We start from the raw sequence: 23,758 nt of genomic DNA on the forward strand, positions 1-23,758 counted from the left end.
ACCCACTAGACTCCAACCCTGGATACCCACTAGACTCCAACCCTGGATACCCACTAGACTCCAACCCTGGATACCCACTAGACTCCAACCCTGGATACCCACTAGACTCCAACCCTGGATACCCACTAGACTCCAACCCTGGATACCCACTAGACTCCAACCCTGGATACCCACTAGACTCCAACCCTGGATAACCACTAGACTCCAACCCTGGATACCCACTAGACTCCAACCCTGGATACCCACTAGACTCCAACCCTGGATACCCACTAGACTCCAACCCTGGATACCCACTAGACTCTAACCCTGGATACCCACTAGACTCCAACCCTGGATACCCACTAGACTCCAACCCTGGATACCCACTAGACTCCAACCCTGGATACCCACTAGACTCCAACCCTGGATACTCACTAGACTCTAACCCTGGATACCCACTAAACTCGAACCCTGGATACCCACTAAACTCTAACCCTGGAAACCCACTAAACTCTAACCCTAGATACCCACTAAACTCTAACCCTAGATACCCACTAAACTCTAACCCTAGATACCCACTAAACTCTAACCCATGATACCCACTAGACTCTAACCCATGATACCCACTAGACTCTAACCCATGATACCCACTAGACTCTAACCCATGATACCCACTAGACTCTAACCCATGATACCCACTAGACTCTAACCCTGGATACCCACTAGACACCAACCCTGGATACCCACTAGACACCAACCCTGGATACCCACTAGACACCAACCCTGGATACCCACTAGACACCAACCCTGGATACCCACTAGACTCTAACCCTGGATACCCACTAGACTCTAACCCTGGATACCCACTAGACTCTAACCCTGGATACCAACTAGACTCTAACCCTGGATACCCACTAGACTCTAACCCTGGATACCCACTAGACTCTAACCCTGGATACCCACTAGACTCTAACCCTGGATACCCACTAAACTATAACCCTAACCCTGGATACCCACTAAACTATAACCCTAACCCTGGATACCGACTAGACCCTAACCCTGGATACTCATTACACTCTAACCCTGGATACCCACTAGACTCTAACCCTGGATACCCACTAGACTCTAACCCTGGATACCCACTAAACTATAACCCTAACCCTGGATACCCACTAAACTATAACCCTAACCCTGGATACCCACTAGACCCTAACCCTTGATACCCACTAGACTCTAACCCTGGATACCCACTAGACTCTAACCCTGGATACCCACTAAACTCTAACCCTGGATACCCACTAAACAATAACCCTAACCCTATATACCCACTAAACTCTAACCCTAGATACCCACTAAACTCTAACCCTAGATACCCACTAAACTCTAACCCTAGATACCCACTAAACTCTAACCCTAGATACCCACTAAACTCTAACCCTAGATACCCACTAGACTCTAACCCTGGATACCCACTAGACTCTAACCCTGGATACCCACTAGACTCTAACCCTGGATACCCACTAGACTCTAACCCTAACCCTAGATACCCACTAAACTCTAACCCTAACCCTAGATACCCACTAACCCTAACCCTGGATACCCACTAAACAATAACCCTAACCCTAGATACCCACTAAACTCTAACCCTAGATACCCACTAAACTCTAACCCTAGATACCCACTAAACTCTAACCCTAGATACCCACTAAACTCTAACCCTAGATACCCACTAAACTCTAACCCTAGATACCCACTAAACTCTAACCCTAGATACCCACTAAACTCTAACCCTAGATACCCACTAAACTCTAACCCGAGATACCCACTAAACTCTAACCCTAGATACCCACTAAACTCTAACCCTAGATACCCACTAAACTCTAACCCATGATACCCACTAGACTCTAACCCTGGATACCCACTAGACTCTAACAATGGATACCCACTAAACTATAACCCTAACACTGGATACCCACTAGACTCTAACCCTGGATACCCACTAAACTATAACCCTAACCCTGGATACCCACTAGACCCTAACCCTGGATACTCATTACACTCTAACCCTGGATACCCACTAAACTCTAACCCTGGATACCCACTAGACTCTAACCCTGGATACCCACTAGACTCTAACCCTAACCCTAGATACCCACTAAACTCTAACCCTAACCCTAGATACCCACTAACCCTAACCCTGGATACCCACTAAACAATAACCCTAACCCTAGATACCCACTAAACTCTAACCCTAGATACCCACTAAACTCTAACCCTAGATACCCACTAAACTCTAACCCTAGATACCCACTAAACTCTAACCCTAGATACCCACTAAACTCTAACCCTAGATACCCACTAAACTCTAACCCTAGATACCCACTAAACTCTAACCCTAGATACCCACTAAACTCTAACCCGAGATACCCACTAAACTCTAACCCTAGATACCCACTAAACTCTAACCCTAGATACCCACTAAACTCTAACCCTAGATACCCACTAAACTCTAACCCATGATACCCACTAGACTCTAACCCTGGATACCCACTAGACTCTAACAATGGATACCCACTAAACTATAACCCTAACACTGGATACCCACTAGACTCTAACCCTGGATACCCACTAAACTATAACCCTAACCCTGGATACCCACTAGACCCTAACCCTGGATACTCATTACACTCTAACCCTGGATACCCACTAAACTCTAACCCTGGATACCCACTAAACTCTAACCCTGGATACCCACTAAACTCTAACCCTGGATACCCACTAAACTCTAACCCTGGATACCCACTAAACTCTAACCCTAGATACCCACTAAACTCTAACCCTAACCCTGGATACCCACTAGACTCTAACCCTGGATACCCACTAGACTTTAACCCTGGATACCCACTAAACTCTAACCCTAAATACTCACTAAACTCTAACCCTAACCCTAGATACCCACTAAACTCTAACCCTGGATACCCACTAAACTCTAACCCTGGATACCCACTAAACTCTAACCCTGGATACCCACTAAACTCTAACCCTGGATACCCACTAGACTCTAACCCTGGATACCCACTAGACTCTAACCCTGGATACCCACTAGACTCTAACCCTGGATACCCACTAGACTCGAACCCTGGATACCCACTAGACCCTAACCCTAGATACCCACTAAACCCTAACCCTAGATACCCACTAAACTCTAACCCTAACCCTGGGTACCCACTAAACTCTAACCCTAACCCTAGATACCCACTAAACTCTAACCCTGGATACCCACTAAACTCTAACCCTGGATACCCACTAAACCAGAGCCCTGGATACCCACTAGACTCTAGCCCTGGATACCCACTAGACTCTAGCCCTGGATACCCACTAGACTCTAACCCTGCATACCCACTAGACTCTAACCCTGGATACCCACTAGACTCTAACCCTGGATACCCACTAGACTCTAACCCTGGATACCCACTAGACTCTAACCCTGGATACCCACTAGACTCTAACCCTGGATACCCACTAGACTCTAACCCTGGATACCCACTAGACTCTAACCCTGGATACCCACTAGACTCTAACCCTGGATACCCACTAGACTCTAACCCTGGATACCCACTAGACTCTAACCCTGGATACCCACTAGACTCTAACCCTGGATACCCACTAGACTCTAACCCTGGATACCCACTAGACTCTAACCCTGGATACCCACTAGACTCTAACCCTGGATACCCACTAGACTCTAACCCTGGATACCCACTAGACTCTAACCCTGGATACCCACTAGACTCTAACCCTGGATACCCACTAGACTCTAACCCTGGATACCCACTAGACTCTAACCCTGGATACCCACTAGACTCTAACCCTGGATACCCACTAGACTCTAACCCTGGATACCCACTAGACCCTAACCCTGGATACCCACTAGACAATAACCCTAACCCTGGATACCCACTAGACAATAACCCTAACCCTGGATACCCACTAGACTCTAACCCTGGATACCCACTAAACTATAACCCTAACCCTGGATACCCACTAGACTCTAACCCTGGATACCCACTAAACTCTAACCCTAGATGCCCACTAAACTCTAACCCTAGATACCCACTAAACTCTAACCCTAGATACCCACTAAACTCTAACCCTAGATACCCACTAAACTCTAACCCTAGATACCCACTAAACTCTAACCCTAGATACCCACTAAACTCTAACCCTAGATACCCACTAAACTCTAACCCTGGATACTCACTAAACTCTAACCCTGGATACCCACTAGACTATAACCCTAACCCTGGATACCCACTAAACTCTAACCCTGGATACCCACTAGACTATAACCCTAGATACCCACTAAACTCTAACCCTAACCCTAGATACCCACTAAATTCTAACCCTAACCCTAGATACCCAATAAATTCTAACCCTAGATACCCACTAAACTCTAACCCTGGATACCCACTAGACTCTAACCCTAACTCTGGATACCCACTAGACTCTAACCCTAACCCTGGATACCCACTAAACTCTAGCCCTAACCCTGGATACCCACTAAACTCTAGCCCTGGAAACCCACTAAACTCTAACCCTGGAAACCCACTAAACTCTAACCCTGGAAACCCACTAAACTCTAACCCTGGAAACCCACTAAACTCTAACCCTGGAAACCCACTAAACTCTAACCCTGGAAACCCACTAAACTCTAACCCTGGAAACCCACTAAACTGTAACCCTAACCCTGGAAACCCACTAGACTATAACCCTAGATACCCACTAAACTCTAACCCATGATACCACTAAACTCTAACCCATGATACCCACTAGACTCTAACCCATGATACCCACTAGACTCTAACCCATGATACCCACTAGACTCTAACCCTGGATACCCACTAGACACTAACCCTGGATACCCACTAGACACCAACCCTGGATACCCACTAGACACCAACCCTGGATACCCACTAGACTCTAACCCTGGATACCCACTAGACTCTAACCCTGGATACCCACTAGACTCTAACCCTGGATACCCACTAGACTCTAACCCTGGATACCCACTAGACTCTAACCCTGGATACCCACTAGACTCTAACCCTGGATACCCACTAGACTCTAACCCTGGATACCCACTAGACTCTAACCCTGGATACCCACTAGACTCTAACCCTGGATACCCACTAGACTCTAACCCTGGATACCCACTAGACTCTAACCCTGGATACCCACTAGACTCTAACCCTGGATACCCACTAGACTCTAACCCTGGATACCCACTAGACACTAACCCTGGATACCCACTAGACTCTAACCCTGGATACCCACTAAACTATAACCCTAACCCTGGATACCCACTAAACTATAACCCTAACCCTGGATACCGACTAGACCCTAACCCTGGATACTCATTACACTCTAACCCTGGATACCCACTAGACTCTAACCCTGGATACCCACTAGACTCTAACCCTGGATACCCACTAAACTATAACCCTAACCCTGGATACCCACTAGACCCTAACCCTGGATACTCATTACACTCTAACCCTGGATACCCACTAGACTCTAACCCTGGATACCCACTAGACCCTAACCCTGGATACACACTAGACTCTAACCCTGGATACCCACTAGACTCTAACCCTGGATACCCACTAAACTCTAACCCTGGATACCCACTAAACAATAACCCTAACCCTAGATACCCACTAAACTCTAACCCTAGATACCCACTAAACTCTAACCCTAGATACCCACTAAACTCTAACCCTAGATACCCACTAAACTCTAACCCTAGATACCCACTAAACTCTAACCCTAGATACCCACTAAACTCTAACCCTAGATACCCACTAAACTCTAACCCTAGATACCCACTAGACTCTAACCCTGGATACCCACTAGACTCTAACCCTGGATACCCACTAGACTCTAACCCTAACCCTAGATACCCACTAAACTCTAACCCTAACCCTAGATACCCACTAACCCTAACCCTGGATACCCACTAAACAATAACCCTAACCCTAGATACCCACTAAACTCTAACCCTAGATACCCACTAAACTCTAACCCTAGATACCCACTAAACTCTAACCCTAGATACCCACTAAACTCTAACCCTAGATACCCACTAAACTCTAACCCTAGATACCCACTAAACTCTAACCCTAGATACCCACTAAACTCTAACCCGAGATACCCACTAAACCCTAACCCTGGATACCCACTAGACTCTAACCCTGGATACCCACTAAACTATAACCCTAACACTGGATACCCACTAGACTCTAACCCTGGATACCCACTAAACTATAACCCTAACACTGGATACCCACTAAACTCTAACCCTGGATACCCACTAGACTCTAACCCTAACCCTAGATACCCACTAAACTCTAACCCTAACCCTGGATACCCACTAGACCCTAACCCTGGATACTCATTACACTCTAACCCTGGATACCCACTAAACTCTAACCCTGGATACCCACTAGACTCTAACCCTGGATACCCACTAGACACCAACCCTGGATACCCACTAGACACCAACCCTGGATACCCACTAAACTCTAACCCTGGATACCCACTAAACAATAACCCTAACCCTAGATACCCACTAAACTCTAACCCTAGATACCCACTAAACTCTAACCCTAGATACCCACTAAACTCTAACCCTAGATACCCACTAAACTCTAACCCTAGATACCCACTAAACTCTAACCCTAGATACCCACTAAACTCTAACCCTAGATACCCACTAAACTCTAACCCTAGATACCCACTAAACTCTAACCCTAGATACCCACTAAACTCTAACCCGAGATACCCACTAAACCCTAACCCTGGATACCCACTAGACTCTAACCCTGGATACCCACTAAACTATAACCCTAACACTGGATACCCACTAGACTCTAACCCTGGATACCCACTAAACTATAACCCTAACACTGGATACCCACTAAACTCTAACCCTGGATACCCACTAGACTCTAACCCTAACCCTAGATACCCACTAAACTCTAACCCTAACCCTGGATACCCACTAGACCCTAACCCTGGATACTCATTACACTCTAACCCTGGATACCCACTAAACTCTAACCCTGGATACCCACTAGACTCTAACCCTGGATACCCACTAGACACCAACCCTGGATACCCACTAAACTCTAACCCTGGATACCCACTAAACTCTAATCTAACCCTGGATACCCACTAAACTCTAACCCTAACCCTAGATACCCACTAAACTCTAACCCTAACCCTGGATACCCACTAGACTCTAACCCTGGATACCCACTAAACTATAACCCTAACCCTGGATACCCACTAAACTATAACCCTAACCCTGGATACCCACTAGACCCTAACCCTGGATACTCATTACACTCTAACCCTAGATACCCACTAGACTCTAACCCTGGATACCCACTAGACTCTAACCCTGGATACCCACTAAACCCGAGCCCTGGATACCCACTAGACTCTAATCTAACCCTGGATACCCACTAAACTCTAACCCTGGATACCCACTAAACTCTAATCTAACCCTGGATACCCACTAAACTCTAACCCTAACCCTAGATACCCACTAAACTCTAACCCTAACCCTGGATACCCACTAGACTCTAACCCTGGATACCCACTAGACTTTAACCCTGGATACCCACTAAACTCTAACCCTAAATACTCACTAAACTCTAACCCTAACCCTAGATACCCACTAAACTCTAACCCTGGATACCCACTAAACTCTAACCCTGGATACCCACTAAACCCGAGCCCTGGATACCCACTAGACTCTAGCCCTGGATACCCACTAGACTCTAACCCTGGATACCCACTAGACTCTAACCCTGGATACCCACTAGACAATAACCCTAACCCTGGATACCCACTAGACAATAACCCTAACCCTGGATACCCACTAGACTCTAACCCTGGATACCCACTAAACTATAACCCTAACCCTGGATACCCACTAGACTCTAACCCTGGATACCCAATAAACTCTAACCCTGGATACCCACTAAACTCTAACCCTAGATACCCACTAAACTCTAACCCTAGATACCCACTAAACTCTAACCCTAGATACCCACTAAACTCTAACCCTGGATACCCACTAAATTCTAACCCTGGATACCCACTAAACTCTAACCCTGGATACTCACTAAACTCTAACCCTGGATACCCACTAGACTATAACCCTAGATACCCACTAAATTCTAACCCTAACCCTAGATACCCACTAAATTCTAACCCTAGATACCCACTAAACTCTAACCCTGGATACCCACTAGACTCTAACCCTAACTCTGGATACCCACTAGACTCTAACCCTAACCCTGGATACCCACTAAACTCTAGCCCTAACCCTGGATACCCACTAAACTCTAGCCCTGGAAACCCACTAAACTCTAACCCTGGAAACCCACTAAACTCGAACCCTGGAAACCCACTAAACTCTAACCCTGGAAACCCACTAAACTCTAACCCTGGAAACCCACTAAACTCTAACCCTGGAAACCCACTAAACTGTAACCCTAACCCTGGAAACCCACTAGACTATAACCCTAACCCTGGAAACCCACTAAACTCTAACCCTGGAAACCCACTAAACTCTAACCCTAGATACCCAGTAAACTCTAACCCTAGATACCCACTAGACTCTAACCCTGGATACCCACTAGACTCTAACCCTGGAAACCCACTAAACTCTAACCCTGGAAACCCACTAAACTCTAACCCTGGATACCCACTAAACTCTAACCCTGGAAACCCACTAAACTCTAACCCTGGAAACCCACTAAACTCTAACCCTGGAAACCCACTAAACTCTAACCCTGGAAACCCACTAAACTCTAACCCTGGAAACCCACTAAACTCTAACCCTGGAAACCCACTAAACTCTAACCCTGGAAACCCACTAAACTGTAACCCTAACCCTGGAAACCCACTAAACTCTAACCCTGGAAACCCACTAAACTCTAACCCTGGAAACCCACTAAACTCTAACCCTGGAAACCCACTAAACTCTAACCCTAGATACCCAGTAAACTCTAACCCTAGATACCCACTAGACTCTAACCCTGGATACCCACTAAACTCTAACCCTGGAAACCCACTAAACTCTAACCCTGGAAACCCACTAAACTCTAACCCTGGATACCCACTAAACTCTAACCCTGGAAACCCACTAAACTCTAACCCTGGAAACCCACTAAACTCTAACCCTGGAAACCCACTAAACTCTAACCCTGGAAACCCACTAAACTCTAACCCTGGAAACCCACTAAACTCTAACCCTGGATACCCACTAAACTCTAACCCTGGAAACCCACTAAACTCTAACCCTGGAAACCCACTAAACTCTAACCCTGGAAACCCACTAAACTCTAACCCTGGAAACCCACTAAACCCTAACCCTGGAAACCCACTAGACTATAACCCAAACCCTGGAAACCCACTAGACTATAACCCTAACCCTGGAAACCCACTAGACTATAACCCTAACCCTGGAAACCCACTAGACTATAACCCTAACCCTGGAAACCCACTAGACTATAACCCTAACCCTGGAAACCCACTAGACTATAACTCTAACCCTGGAAACCCACTAGACTATAACTCTAACCCTGGAAACCCACTAGACTATAACCCTAACCCTGGAAACCCACTAGACTATAACCCTGGAAACCCACTAGACTATAACCCTGGATACCCACTAAACTCTAACCCTGGATACCCACTAAACTCTAACCCTGGATACCCACTAAACTCTAACCCTGGATACCCACTAGACTCTAACCCTGGATACCCACTAGACTCTAACCCTGGAAACCCACTAAACTCTAACCCTGGAAACCCACTAAACTCTAACCCTGGAAACCCACTAAACTCTAACCCTGGATACCCACTAAACTCTAACCCTGGATACCCACTAAACTCTAACCCTGGATACCCACTAGACTCTAACCCTGGATACCCACTAGACTATAACCCTAACCCTGGAAACCCACTAGACTATAACCCTAACCCTGGAAACCCACTAGACTATAACCCTGGAAACCCACTAAACTCTAACCCTGGAAACCCACTAAACTCTAACCCTGGAAACCCACTAAACTCTAACCCTGGAAACCCACTAAACTCTAACCCTGGAAACCCACTAAACTCTAACCCTGGAAACCCACTAAACTCTAACCCTGGAAACCCACTAGACTATAACCCTGGAAACCCACTAAACTCTAACCCTGGAAACCCACTAGACTATAACCCTAACCCTGGAAACCCACTAGACTATAACCCTGGATACCCACTAATCTCTAACCCTGGATACCCACTAAACTCTAACCCTGGATACCCACTAAACTCTAACCCTGGATACCCACTAAACTCTAACCCTGGATACCCACTAAACTCTAACCCTAGATACCCACTAGACTCGAACCCTGGATACCCACTAGACTCGAACCCGGGGTACCCACTAGACTCGAACCCGGGGTACCCACTAGACTCGAACCCGGGGTACCCACTAAACTCGAACCCGGGGTACCCACCCGAACCCGGGGTACCCACCCGAACCCGGGGTACCCACCTCGTGAAGAGCCGGCGGTGGTAGCGTCCAGGGGCTCTGAAGAGAAGGCTGTCTGGCTGGGTAGACTATTCCTGGATCTGGTTACTGACTCCAGCTGTGAGGCCCTGCCCAATAGGGACGCAGCGTCCAGGACCTCCCCCTCTTTGGCTTCCAGGTCAGATTTGGAGGTGGTGAGGGGTCGGAGCCCGGCGGCGGGGGCCCCCAGGCGGTGGGGCTCGTTAAGGCAGGCGGACGCCGCCGTGCCGCTGTCCAGGCTCAGCACCCGGGCGTGGGTTTTGGCGCTGCCCGTGCTGGGTGTCCGACCAGAGGTGCGGCGCTTGCCTCTTCCCCCGACCCTCCCTCCTCCCGCCTCATATCCGACCTGGGCTTTCTGTGAAGAGGAGGAGGTGGAGGCTGTGGTGGTGGCGGCTGTGTGGGAGTGGCTGTGGGAGTGGGCGTGGCTGTGGGAGGGGCTGTGCTTGACTTTCAGGGCGCGGTAGCGTCCCTCGGGGGAGTGGCAGGAGTGGGAGGTGGTGGAGGAGGAGGAGTCAGTGCTGAAGTGATGTGATTGGGTGGACTGAAGGCTGGAGGCACAGCTAAGGTCACTGGCTTCACTCCATTCCTCATCCCCACCCCCACCAGCGAACACAGCACTGCGCGGCTTGGCCATGCCACGCAACGACATATAGTCCCTGTGGCGGCTGGCATCGAAGCTGCTCGCCCGTTTCTTACCGGTCCGACGGCGCCCGCTGTTGCGCCCGGCGCCCGAGGAGGAAGAAGTTCGTTGGACGAGGTTGGCGGACTTTACGTCCTCTTTGTCTCCTCTCCCCCTGTCCTGTTCCCTGCAGGCTGAGCCATCTGCACTGGTCCTCATGCTACTGCTGTAGGAGGAGCCTGCTGGAGGCTCCTGGGCCGAGGCTGGGGGGTTAGGGTTGGTGATCGAGGGGGACGTGGCGGAGGAGGAGGAGGGCTGTTTGGCGATCAGCTCGTTGGCATGGGGGTTCTTATTAGCCTCCCTGGAAGGCAGGCTGTTCAGTCCTCTTGAGATGCTAGAACCAAGGCTGGACCCCAGAGTAGAAGTCCTGCCCTCCCCTGTTGAGGTGGGCCCAGGCCCAGTAGCAGCAGCCTCCCCACCTCCCCTCTCCCTCCCTGTCCCACGCTGCTCATCCCCTGACAGGGACAGTAAACTCTCCACGTGCGTGGAGCTGGTCTGCTCGCTGTGGAAGCTGCTGACAGTGCTGTTGGTGTCTCTGTCCGTACCGCTGCAGTAACTCTCTGTAGAGCCGCTGCTACGTGTGCTCAGGCTGCGGAGGCTGTCTGCACTGACCTTCCCCCCACCACCACCACCCTGGTCGGCCTGGTACAAACCTGACCCCCCCTCCCCTGCCAGCCCTAGCCTGCAGGAGTCCTGCTGGTGTCTGTAGCAGGCTGTGGAGCAGCCAGAAGTGGAGGCCTGGTCCGGATGCTGGCAGAGCCTATCAGCCGCAGCACCCTCCCTATTCCCCTGGCCCTGTCCTCCAGCTTCAGCCCCTGTCCGGCGGGGTCTGGCAGCTTCCAGCTCACACACCGGGTCCAGGCCCCCTCTCCAAGGAGGGGGGTAGAGGCTGAAGTCAGCTGAGGGCAGGGAGGGGTCAGGGAAAGCTGATCCGGCAGAGCTGGAGGTGCGGGGTAGACCCCGGGTACGAGGCTCCTTCCTGAAGGACTGGGAGTGTAACCCGGGGGCGTGGGCCGACACCTCTGTGTTGCAAGAGGACACTGATTGGCTGAAGGGGTGGGAGGCGGAGCCACAATGGTTGGTGGGGTCGCAGGAGAGCTCGGAGGGGCCAAGGGAGGTGGAGGGCTGCATGGAGGCGAAGGAGTGGCTGGAGACAAGGCAGTAAATCTTTGGGTCAGACAACATGTCTGGAGGGGAGGAAAGGAGATCAATTAGTGAAGGTCTGTTCTCAGGTCTGTTCTCAGGTCTGTTCTCAGGTCTGTTCTCAGGTCTGTTCTATGTGATAATTAGTGAAGACCTGTTCTCAGATCTGTTCTATGTGTTTGAGCAGATACACATTGTAGAGCAGCGTTTAACCCTTCATCTTCTTCACTGATCTTGGTTAATTTTGAGTTAAAACATAAGCATCTGACTATATTTGCTGCTTGTTCTAGACATTGTGTGCAGGCTAAGGTATCAGGCCTGTCCCCCCTCTTCTCTCCCTTATCATGATTGTAGCTGCAGCGCTGAGCATGACTCAAACTGATGTCATCTGAGGGCTCCCCTGCCCCTGGAGTCAAAACAGAGAGAGGAGACAGAGGGAAGGAGAGAGGAGACAGAGGGACGGAGAGAGGGGACGGGGCGGAGAAAGGGACGGACAGAGGAGACAGAGACAGGAGACAGAGACAGAAAGAGGAGACAGACGGAAAGAGGAGGACGGAGAGAGAGGAGACAGACGGAAAGAGGAGGACGGAGAGAGAGGAGACAGACGGAAAGAGGAGGACGGAGAGAGAGGAGACAGACGGAAAGAGGAGGACGGAGAGAGAGGAGACAGACGGAAAGAGGAGGACGGAGAGAGAGGAGACAGACGGAAAGAGGAGGACGGAGAGAGAGGAGACAGACGGAAAGAGGAGGACGGAGAGAGAGGAGAGAGACGGAAAGAGGAGGACGGAGAGAGAGGAGACAGACAGAAAGAGGAGGACGGAGAGAGAGGACAGAGGGACGGAGAGAGGAGGACGGAGAGAGGAGGACAGAGGGACGGAGAGAGGAGGACGGAGAGAGGAGGAAGGAGGGACGGAGAGAGGAGAGGTGCAGTGGAATCTGTTGTTTTATAGGGTCAGCCAAAATAGTACGCGCCCCTGGAGCAAATAAGGGTTGAGTGCCTTGCTCAAGGGCACAGACGTTTCACCTTCTCGGCTCGGGGATTCGAACCAGCAACCTTTCAGTTACTGGTCCAACGCTCTAACCGCTAGGCTACCTGCCTCCCTGTACGTCCTATATAAAAAGACAGTAAAGACAAAGCTTGAGAGTCAAAAAAGACAATTGAACTCATAGTGTAAAAGTGTGTTTTAAGAGCATCTCTATCTAACTCTATTGGCCTGTCCTAGTACAGCAGTCTGTGGAGATGAGATACCCTGCCACGTGTTAACACGTGAACCATGTTTAAAAACAGAGCTCTCGTTTGTTTTCAAGTGTTGAGGAAAGTCTCTCTCCTGAGGAAAAACTGTCCAAAAATACGAGTCCAAGAAAACATTAACTAACACAACAGATACGATAACAACACGATTTCACAAGAGCTCTTTCTCAAAATGACCAGAGGATTTTCACTCTGTTGTTGCCCTGAGTGAGGCCAAGATTCAGTTCAACACAGATTTAAAAAAAAAAAAAATCGCACACATTCATGTTAGATGTTGTTTATTTGCTTGGGTTTGAATCCCGACCTAAGTCAGACTCTGTAATGGACAGTGTTAACTTGGGTTTGAATCCAGACCTAAGTCAGACTCTGTAATGGACAGTGTTAACTTGGGTTTGAATCCAGACCTAAGTCAGACTCTGTAATGGACAGTGTTAACTTGGGTTTGAATCCAGACCTAAGTCAGACTCTGTAATGGACAGTGTTAACTTGGGTTTGAATCCCGACCTAAGTCAGACTCTGTAATGGACAGTGTTAACTTGGGTTTGAATCCAGACCTAAGTCAGACTCTGTAATGGACAGTGTTAACTTGGGTTTGAATCCCGACCTAAGTCAGACTGTGTGATGGACAGTGTAAGCTGAGGCTAGGAGGGAGGGAGAATAAACCGCTCAGCCCCTGGGCTGTGTACCAAATGGAACACTATTCCATATAGAGTACACTGCTTTTGACCTTGAGGCCTGCAGGTAGTTCACTTTATAGGGAGCCATTTGGGACAGAGCCCTGGTCAAACTTCAGTTCTGGCCTCTTCTCTTTCCGCCATCCAATCAGAGATGAGACAGCTAGCTAATTAGAATGATGTTGAGTGGACATGTTGAATAATTCAAACAATGCAGTCACTCTGGCTGACACACAATGGATCCAGAGTCGCATCACTCCGACACTCCACCCAATGGACCCGGACTGCAACTGGAAATAAAGAGGGTTCATTTATCTAGAAAGCCCTCTCTGTCTTTCAACAGACCACACCAGTGACTGACTAGTTGGCTGGCTGGCTGACAAACCATACAACTCTACAGGAGGACAAACCATACAACTCTACAGGAGGACAAACCATACAACTCTACAGGAGGACAAACCATACAACTCTACAGGAGGACAAACCATACAACTCTACAGGACAAACCATACAACTCTACAGGACAAACCATACAACTCTACAGAGGACAAACCATACAACTCTACAGAGGACAAACCATACAACTCTACAGAGGACAAACCATACAACTCTACAGAGGACAAACCATACAACTCTACAGAGGACAAACCATACAACTCTACAGAGGACAAACCATACAACTCTACAGAGGACAAACCATACAACTCTACAGAGGACAAACCATACAACTCTACAGAGGACAAACCATACAACTCTACAGGAGGACAAACCATACAACTCTACAGGAGGACAAACCATACAACTCTACAGGAGGACAAACCATACAACTCTACAGGAGGACAAACCATACAACTCTACAGGAGGACAAACCATACAACTCTACAGAGGACAAACCATACAACTCTACAGAGGACAAACCATACAACTCTACAGAGGACAAACCATACAACTCTACAGAGGACAAACCATACAACTCTACAGGAGGACAAACCATACAACTCTACAGGAGGACAAACCATACAACTCTACAGGAGGACAAACCATACAACTCTACAGGAGGACAAACCATACAACTCTACAGGAGGACAAACCATACAACTCTACAGGAGGACAAACCATACAACTCTACAGGAGGACAAACCATACAACTCTACAGGAGGACAAACCATACAACTCTACAGGAGGACAAACCATACAACTCTACAGGACAAACCATACAACTCTACAGAGGACAAACCATACAACTCTACAGAGGACAAACCATACAACTCTACAGAGGACAAACCATACAACTCTACAGGACAAACCATACAACTCTACAGAGGACAAACCATACAACTCTACAGGAGGACAAACCATACAACTCTACAGGAGGACAAACCATACAACTCTACAGAGGACAAACCATACAACTCTACAGAGGACAAACCATACAACTCTACAGAGGACAAACCATACAACTCTACAGAGGACAAACCATACAACTCTACAGAGGACAAACCATACAACTCTACAGAGGACAAACCATACAACTCTACAGGAGGACAAACCATACAACTCTACAGGAGGACAAACCATACAACTCTACAGGAGGACAAACCATACAACTCTACAGGAGGACAAACCATACAACTCTACAGGACAAACCATACAACTCTACAGAGGACAAACCATACAACTCTACAGAGGACAAACCATACAACTCTACAGGAGGACAAACCATACAACTCTACAGGAGGACAAACCATACAACTCTACAGGAGGACAAACCATACAACTCTACAGGACAAACCATACAACTCTACAGGACAAACCATACAACTCTACAGGACAAACCATACAACTCTACAGGACAAACCATACAACTCTACATAAGGACAAACCATACAACTCTACAGAGGACAAACCATACAACTCTACAGGACAAACCATACAACTCTACAGGACAAACCATACAACTCTACAGGACAAACCATACAACTCTACAGAGGACAAACCATACAACTCTACAGAGGACAAACCATACAACTCTACAGAGGACAAACCATACAACTCTACAGAGGACAAACCATACAACTCTACAGAGGACAAACCATACAACTCTACAGGACAAACCATACAACTCTACAGGACAAACCATACAACTCTACAGGACAAACCATACAACTCTACAGGACAAACCATACAACTCTACAGGACAAACCATACAACTCTACAGGACAAACCATACAACTCTCGTTTTTCACCCTATTTTTTTCGTACCCATGCGTGTCATGACTTGCAGAAAACCCCAACTGAAGAAGGCTGAGATTAGTTTGGACGCCTTTCAAATGCTCTTCTCGTAATATCAGGTAAATACATTGCACAACAAGCTGTCGCCTCACACACTCGTTGGAACCAATCAGGTGTACTAGGATGAGGACGAGAGCGGCGGTAGCTGTTACCTTTGGCTGTAGTGGTTCCTCCATGACCGTTGGTGGACGCAATCTGAACGAACGGAAAAGGTGGGAGGACAGCTACTTAGACATAACAAGAGACATGACATAAAACAATACCTTCCTAGATCAGTCAAGTTTTCAACATGTCAAAAAAATAACCTACAGTATTGGATTTACTTGACAACTTAAAAATGTTGAAAAATATAACATCTTAGGAGGACCACAATGGAAATAAGGCTGTGGGCTCCATCCAGTCCATCTCACCTGGTGACTGGAGTCCATCCAGTCCATCTCACCTGGTGACTGGAGTCCATCCCAACATTCTGTCTCACCTGGTGACTGGAGTCCATCCCAACATTCTGTCTCACCTGGTGACTGGAGTCCATCCCAACATTCTGTCTCACCTGGTGACTGGAGTCCATCCAGTCCATCTCACCTGGTGACTGGAGTCCATCCCAACATTCTGTCTCACCTGGTGACTGGAGTCCATCCAGTCCATCTCACCTGGTGACTGGAGTCCATCCAGTCCATCTCACCTGGTGACTGGAGTCCATCCAGTCCATCTCACCTGGTGACTGGAGTCCATCCAGTCCATCTCACCTGGTGACTGGAGTCCATCCCTGTATAAGAGTTTCTGGAGCTGCAGTCTACAGGTGGAGTCTCCTCTCGAATGAAGTCTGCCATCTCTAGACCCCCACCAGGGTCCCTACACACACACACACACACACGTTTCCATTAGGAAAACGCAGTAATGGCCATTTGACCAGAAGCATTTTAATGAACGGGATATTTGATACATTGACTCATGTGAATTGAGTGTGTAACCTGATCAGAGTGCTCAGAATGAGATGGTCATTCATCTTAACACAACATGCATCTCCAGGATTCCACAGAGTGACGTCCTTCTTACCGAATTCTGATGTGCACTTTGAAGACGTTAAAGAGTAACTGTCCAACATTGACTTTCCCCTCAGCCAACAAGACCAGTAACAACCAGCGACATCACTAGCCTGTGTCAACCTACTGTTGTTCCCCTAGTAGAAACGTTGACCTATTCTATTGGTCAGCTTGTCGAGAAAGAAATAGATTATTCCAAACAGACTCTAAAAAAAAGTTGTGGGAAGATAAATCCCATATTCATACAACCAGTAGGCACGCCTAGCCTACACCAAAACAAAACCTGTTAAAAAACAATGAGGCTGATCCAACAGATCAGAATGTTAAGCTTAAAAACTATTATTTATTTATATTTATATTTATAAGCACAGCAATGTACACCAGGCAGTAAAAGATACACCCTAATGTTTGTTCCACAATGCAATTAGTGGTAAAACACTGTGCACGAAAGAGCACTGTACATGCGAGCGGTTTCACGTGACAAGAAAGAAGGGAGATCTAAAGATGCAACAACTATCACGGGTTGCTAATATGACTAGGATTGAAGTTTGGCTACTGGACAAAGAAAGAAAGAAAGTTGTCTTGAAAACCAAATGAACCTCCAACTGCTCTAAATGCTAGTAAAACTAAATGCATGCTCTTCAACCGATCGCTGCCCGCACCTGCCCGCCCATCCAGCATCACTACTCTGGACGGTTCTGACTTAGAATATGTGGACAAGTACAAATACCTAGGTGTCTGGTTAGACTGTAAACTCTCCTTCCAGACTCACATTAAGCATCTCCAATCCAAAATTACATCTAGAATTGGCTTTCTATTTCGCAACAAAGCCTCCTTCACTCATGCTGCCAAACATACCCTCGTAAGACTGACTATCCTACCGATCCTTGACTTCGGCGATGTCATTTACAAAATAGCCTCCAATACCCTACTCAACAAATTGGATGCAGTCTATCACAGTGCCATCCGTTTTGTCACCAAAGCCCCATATACTACCCACCACTGCGACCTGTACGCTCTCGTTGGCTGGCCCTCGCTTCATATTCGGCGCCATACCCACTGGCTCCAGGTCATCTACAAGTCTCTGCTAGGTAAAGCTCCGCCTTATCTCAGCTCACTGGTCACCATAGCAGCACCCACCTGTAGCACGCACTCCTGCAGGTATATTTCACTGGTCACCCCCAAAGCCAATTCCTCCTTTGGCCGCCTTTCCTTCCAGTTCTCTGCTGCCAATGACTTGAACGAACTGCAAAAATCACTGAAGCTGGAGACTCATATCTCCCTCACTAACTTTAAGCATCAGCTGTCAGAGCAGCTCACAGATCACTGCACCTGTACATAGCCCATCTGTAAATAGCCCATCCAACTACCTCATCCCCACACTTATTTATCTTGCTCCTTTGCACCCCAGTATCTCTACTTGCACACTCATCTTCTGCACATCTATCACTCCAGTGTTTAATTGCTATATTGTAATTATTTCGCCACTATGGCCTATTTATTGCCTTACCTCTCTTATCCTACCTCATTTGCTCACACTGTATATAGACTTTTTCTATTGTGTTATTGACTATGTTTGTTTATTCCATGTGTAACTCTGTGTTGTTGTATGTGTCGCGCTGCTTTGCTTTATCTTGGCCAGGTCGCAGTTGTAAATGAGAACTTGTTCTCAACTGGCCTACCTGGTTAAATAACGGTGAAAAATTAAAAAAAAAAATATATATATATATATATATATATATATATATATATATATATATATATATATATATATATATATATATATATATATATATATATATATATATATATATATATATGCTACTGGGTTTCAATTGCATATTTAAGTCTTCATAAAATAATTTTTGCTAGGCTACTTTGATGCAAGGTAGGACATCCCCTTATAATATGAAATAAAACGTTCAGGTTTCAAACAAATAAGTGTACGTTTTCAAAATGCATACTGCCTCCAGCTCGTCGCAAAGTGGTGAGTGACACACTGAAGCCTGCCTACACTAACACTTGCAATTTCAACAGTAAAACACTGTAGAATGCACAGTAAAATACAGTACATGTGTTTTATAGCATTGATACTGCCGATTGCACTGCATTGTGGGTATAAAGCTGAAAAATACTGTTATTAACTGTAATTGGAAGCTTTCTGTAAAAATGGCTCTAATATACTGTATTTCTTTCTTTCTTTTTTTAACCCAGGTAAGTTGACTGAGAACACATCCTCATTTACAGCAACGACCTGGGGAATAGTTACAGGGGAGAGGAGGGGGAAGGAATGAGCCAATTGGAAGTTGGGATGATTAGGTGACCATGATGGTATGAGTGACAGATTGGGAATTTAGCCAGGACACCGGAGTTAACACCCCTACTCTTACAATAAGAACCATGGGATCTTTAGTGACCACAGAGAGTCAGGACGTCTGTTTAACGTCCCATCTGAAAGACTGCACCCTACACAGGGCAATGTCCCCAATCACTGCCCTTTACAGTAATAGCTTATGCCTACTGTAGATTCAAATGATCAGTTCCAGGCGACAATGTTGTCAGTTGAGACACTTGAAGCTCAGACTATTTTAGCAAATAGCAGGCCCACTAACTCAGCTACTGCTGTAGTGGAGGGTAATACACTGACTCAGCTACTGCTGTAGTGGAGGGTAATACACTGCTGTAGTGGAGGGTAATACACTGACTCAGCTACTGCTGTAGTGGAGGGTAATACACTGACTCAGCTACTGCCGTAGTGGAGGGTAATACACTGACTCAGCTACTGCCGTAGTGGAGGGTAATACACTGACTCAGCTACTGCTGTAGTGGAGGGTAATACACTGACTCAGCTACTGCTGTAGTGGAGGGTAATACACTGACTCAGCTACTGATGTAGTGGAGGGTAATAAACTGCTGTAGTGGAGGGTAATACACAGACTCAGCTACTGCTGTAGTGGAGGGTAATACACAGACTCAGCTACTGCTGTAGTGGAGGGTAATACACTGACTCAGCTACTGCCGTAGTGGAGGGTAATACACTGCTGTAGTGGAGGGTAATACACTGCTGTAGTGGAGGGTAATACACTGCTGTAGTGGAGGGTAATACACTGCTGTAGTGGAGGGTAATACACTGCTGTAGTGGAGGGTAATACACTGCTGTAGTGGAGGGTAATACACTGCTGTAGTGGAGGGTAATACACTGCTGTAGTGGAGGGTAATACACTGCTGTAGTGGAGGGTAATACACTGCTGTAGTGGAGGGTAATACACTGCTGTAGTGGAGGGTAATACACTGACTCAGCTACTGCTGTAGTGGAGGGTAATACACTGCTGTAGTGGAGGGTAATACACTGACTCAGCTACTGATGTAGTGGAGGGTAATACACTGACTCAGCTACTGATGTAGTGGAGGGTAATACACAGACTCAGCTACTGCTGTAGTGGAGGGTAATACACAGACTCAGCTACTGCTGTAGTGGAGGGTAATACACTGCTGTGGTGGAAGGTAATACACTGAGTCAGCTACTGCTGTGGTGGAGGGTAATACACTGCTGTAGTGGAGGGTAATACACTGACACAGCTACTGCTGTAGTGGAGGGTAATACACTGACTCAGCTACTGATGTAGTGGAGGGTAATACACTGCTGTGGTGGAGGGTAATACACTGATGTAGTGGAGGGTAATACGCTGATGTGGTGGAGGGTAATACGCTGATGTGGTGGAGGGTAATACGCTGATGTGGTGGAGGGTAATACGCTGATGTGGTGGAGGGTAATACACTGCTGTAGTGGAGGGTAATACACTGACTCAGCCACTGCTGTAGTGGAGGGTAATACACTGACTCAGCCACTGCTGTAGTGGAGGGTAATACACTGACTCAGCCACTGCTGTAGTGGAGGGTAATACACTGACTCAGCTACTGCTGTAGTGGAGGGTAATACACAGACTCAGCTACTGCTGTAGTGGAGGGTAATACACTGACTCAGCTACTGATGTAGTGGAGGGTAATACACTGACTCAGCTACTGATGTAGTGGAGGGTAATACACTGCTGTGGTGGAGGGTAATACACTGACTCAGCTACTGATGTAGTGGAGGGTAATACACTGCTGTGGTGGAGGGTAATACACTGCTGTGGTGGAGGGTAATACACTGCTGTGGTGGAGGGTAATACACTGCTGTGGTGGAGGGTAATACACTGCTGTAGTGGAGGGTAATACACTGCTGTGGTGGAGGGTAATACACTGCTGTGGTGGAGGGTAATACACTGCTGTGGTGGAGGGTAATACACTGCTGTGGTGGAGGGTAATACACTGCTGTGGTGGAGGGTAATACACTGACTAAGCTACTTATGTGGTGGAGGGTAATAAACTGCTGTAGTGTAGGGTAATACACTGACTCAGCTACTGATGCAGTGGAGGGTAATACACTGACTCAGCTACTGCTGTAGTGGAGGGTAATACACTGACTCAGCTACTGATGTGCTGGAGGGTAATACACTGACTCAGCTACTGCTGTAGTAGAGGGTAATACACTGACTCAGCTACTACTGTAGTGGAGGGTAATACACTGCTGTGGTGGAGGGTAATACACTGACTCAGCTACTGCTGTAGTGGAGGGTAATACACTGCTGTGGTGGAGGGTAATACACTGACTCAGCCACTGCTGTGGTGGAGGGTAATACACTGACTCAGCTACTGCTGTAGTGGAGGGTAATACACTGACTCAGCCACTGCTGTAGTGGAGGGTAATACACTGCTGTGGTGGAGGGTAATACACTGACTCAGCTACTGCTGTGGTGGAGGGTAATACACTGATGTGGTGGAGGGTAATACACTGACTCAGCTACTGATGTGGTGGAGGGTAATACACTGCTGTGGTGGAGGGTAATACACTGACTCAGCTACTGCTGTAGTGGAGGGTAATACACTCATGTGGTGGAGGGTAATACACTGACTCAGCTACTGATGTGGTGGAGGGTAATACACTGACTCAGCTACTGATGTGGTGGAGGGTAATACACTGACTCAGCTACTGATGTGGTGGAGGGTAATACACTGACTCAGCTACTGCTGTAGTGGAGGGTAATACACTGACTCAGCTACTGATGTAGTGGAGGGTAATACACTGACTCAGCTACTGATGTAGTGGAGGGTAATACACTGCTGTGGTGGAGGGTAATACACTGACTCAGCTACTGCTGTAGTGGAGGGTAATACACTGACTCAGCTACTGCCGTAGTGGAGGGTAATACACTGACTCAGCTACTGCCGTAGTGGAGGGTAATACACTGACTCAGCTACTGCTGTAGTGGAGGGTAATACACTGACTCAGCTACTGATGTAGTGGAGGGTAATAAACTGCTGTAGTGGAGGGTAATACACAGACTCAGCTACTGCTGTAGTGGAGGGTAATACACTGACTCAGCTACTGCCGTAGTGGAGGGTAATACACTGACTCAGCTACTGCCGTAGTGGAGGGTAATACACTGCTGAGGGAACACTGCTGTAGTGGAGGGTAATACACTGCTAATGTAGTGGAGGGTAATACACTGCTTGTAGTGGAGGGTAATACACTGCTGTAGTGGAGGGTAATACACTGCTCAGACTGCTGTAGTGGAGGGTAATACACTGCTGTAGTGGAGGGTAATACACTGTCAGCACTGCTGTAGTGGAGGGTAATACACTGCTCAGCTACTGCTGTAGTGGAGGGTAATACACTGACTCAGCTACTGCTGTAGTGGAGGGTAATACACTGCTGTAGTGGAGGGTAATACACTGACTCAGCTACTGCTGTAGTGGAGGGTAATACACTGACTCAGCTACTGCTGTAGTGGAGGGTAATACACTGACTCAGCTACTGCTGTAGTGGAGGGTAATACACTGCTGTGGTGGAAGGTAATACACTGAGTCAGCTACTGCTGTGGTGGAGGGTAATACACTGCTGTAGTGGAGGGTAATACACTGACTCAGCTACTGATGTAGTGGAGGGTAATACACTGACTCTGATGTGGTGGAGGGTAATACACTGATCAGCTACCTGATGTGGTGGAGGGTAATACGCTG

At 47.5% G+C, this 23,758-nt stretch overlaps 1 protein-coding gene across 3 annotated transcripts in view; it reads right to left on the minus strand.

Annotated features, from left to right (window-relative positions):
- Window positions 1–23,758, minus strand: part of pcnx1 (pecanex 1) — a 175,164-nt gene that overhangs the window by 71,442 nt on the left and 79,964 nt on the right. For 2 of the 3 annotated variants that reach the window (XM_045707680.1, XM_045707656.1), the window contains exons 3-5: window positions 17,399–17,504; window positions 16,805–16,847; window positions 10,598–12,478 (exon numbers count right to left, since the gene is read on the minus strand). In XM_045707680.1, coding sequence (XP_045563636.1) covers window positions 10,598–12,478; window positions 16,805–16,847; window positions 17,399–17,504 — 2,030 coding nt within the window. Of the gene's footprint in view, window positions 1–10,597; window positions 12,479–16,804; window positions 16,848–17,062; window positions 17,105–17,398; window positions 17,505–23,758 lie in introns of those variants that run through there. The other variant, XM_045707701.1, reaches the window with a different exon arrangement.

This window comes from Salmo salar, chromosome ssa01, assembly GCF_905237065.1.
Source record: "Salmo salar chromosome ssa01, Ssal_v3.1, whole genome shotgun sequence".
NCBI classification, from domain to species: Eukaryota; Metazoa; Chordata; class Actinopteri; order Salmoniformes; family Salmonidae; genus Salmo; species Salmo salar.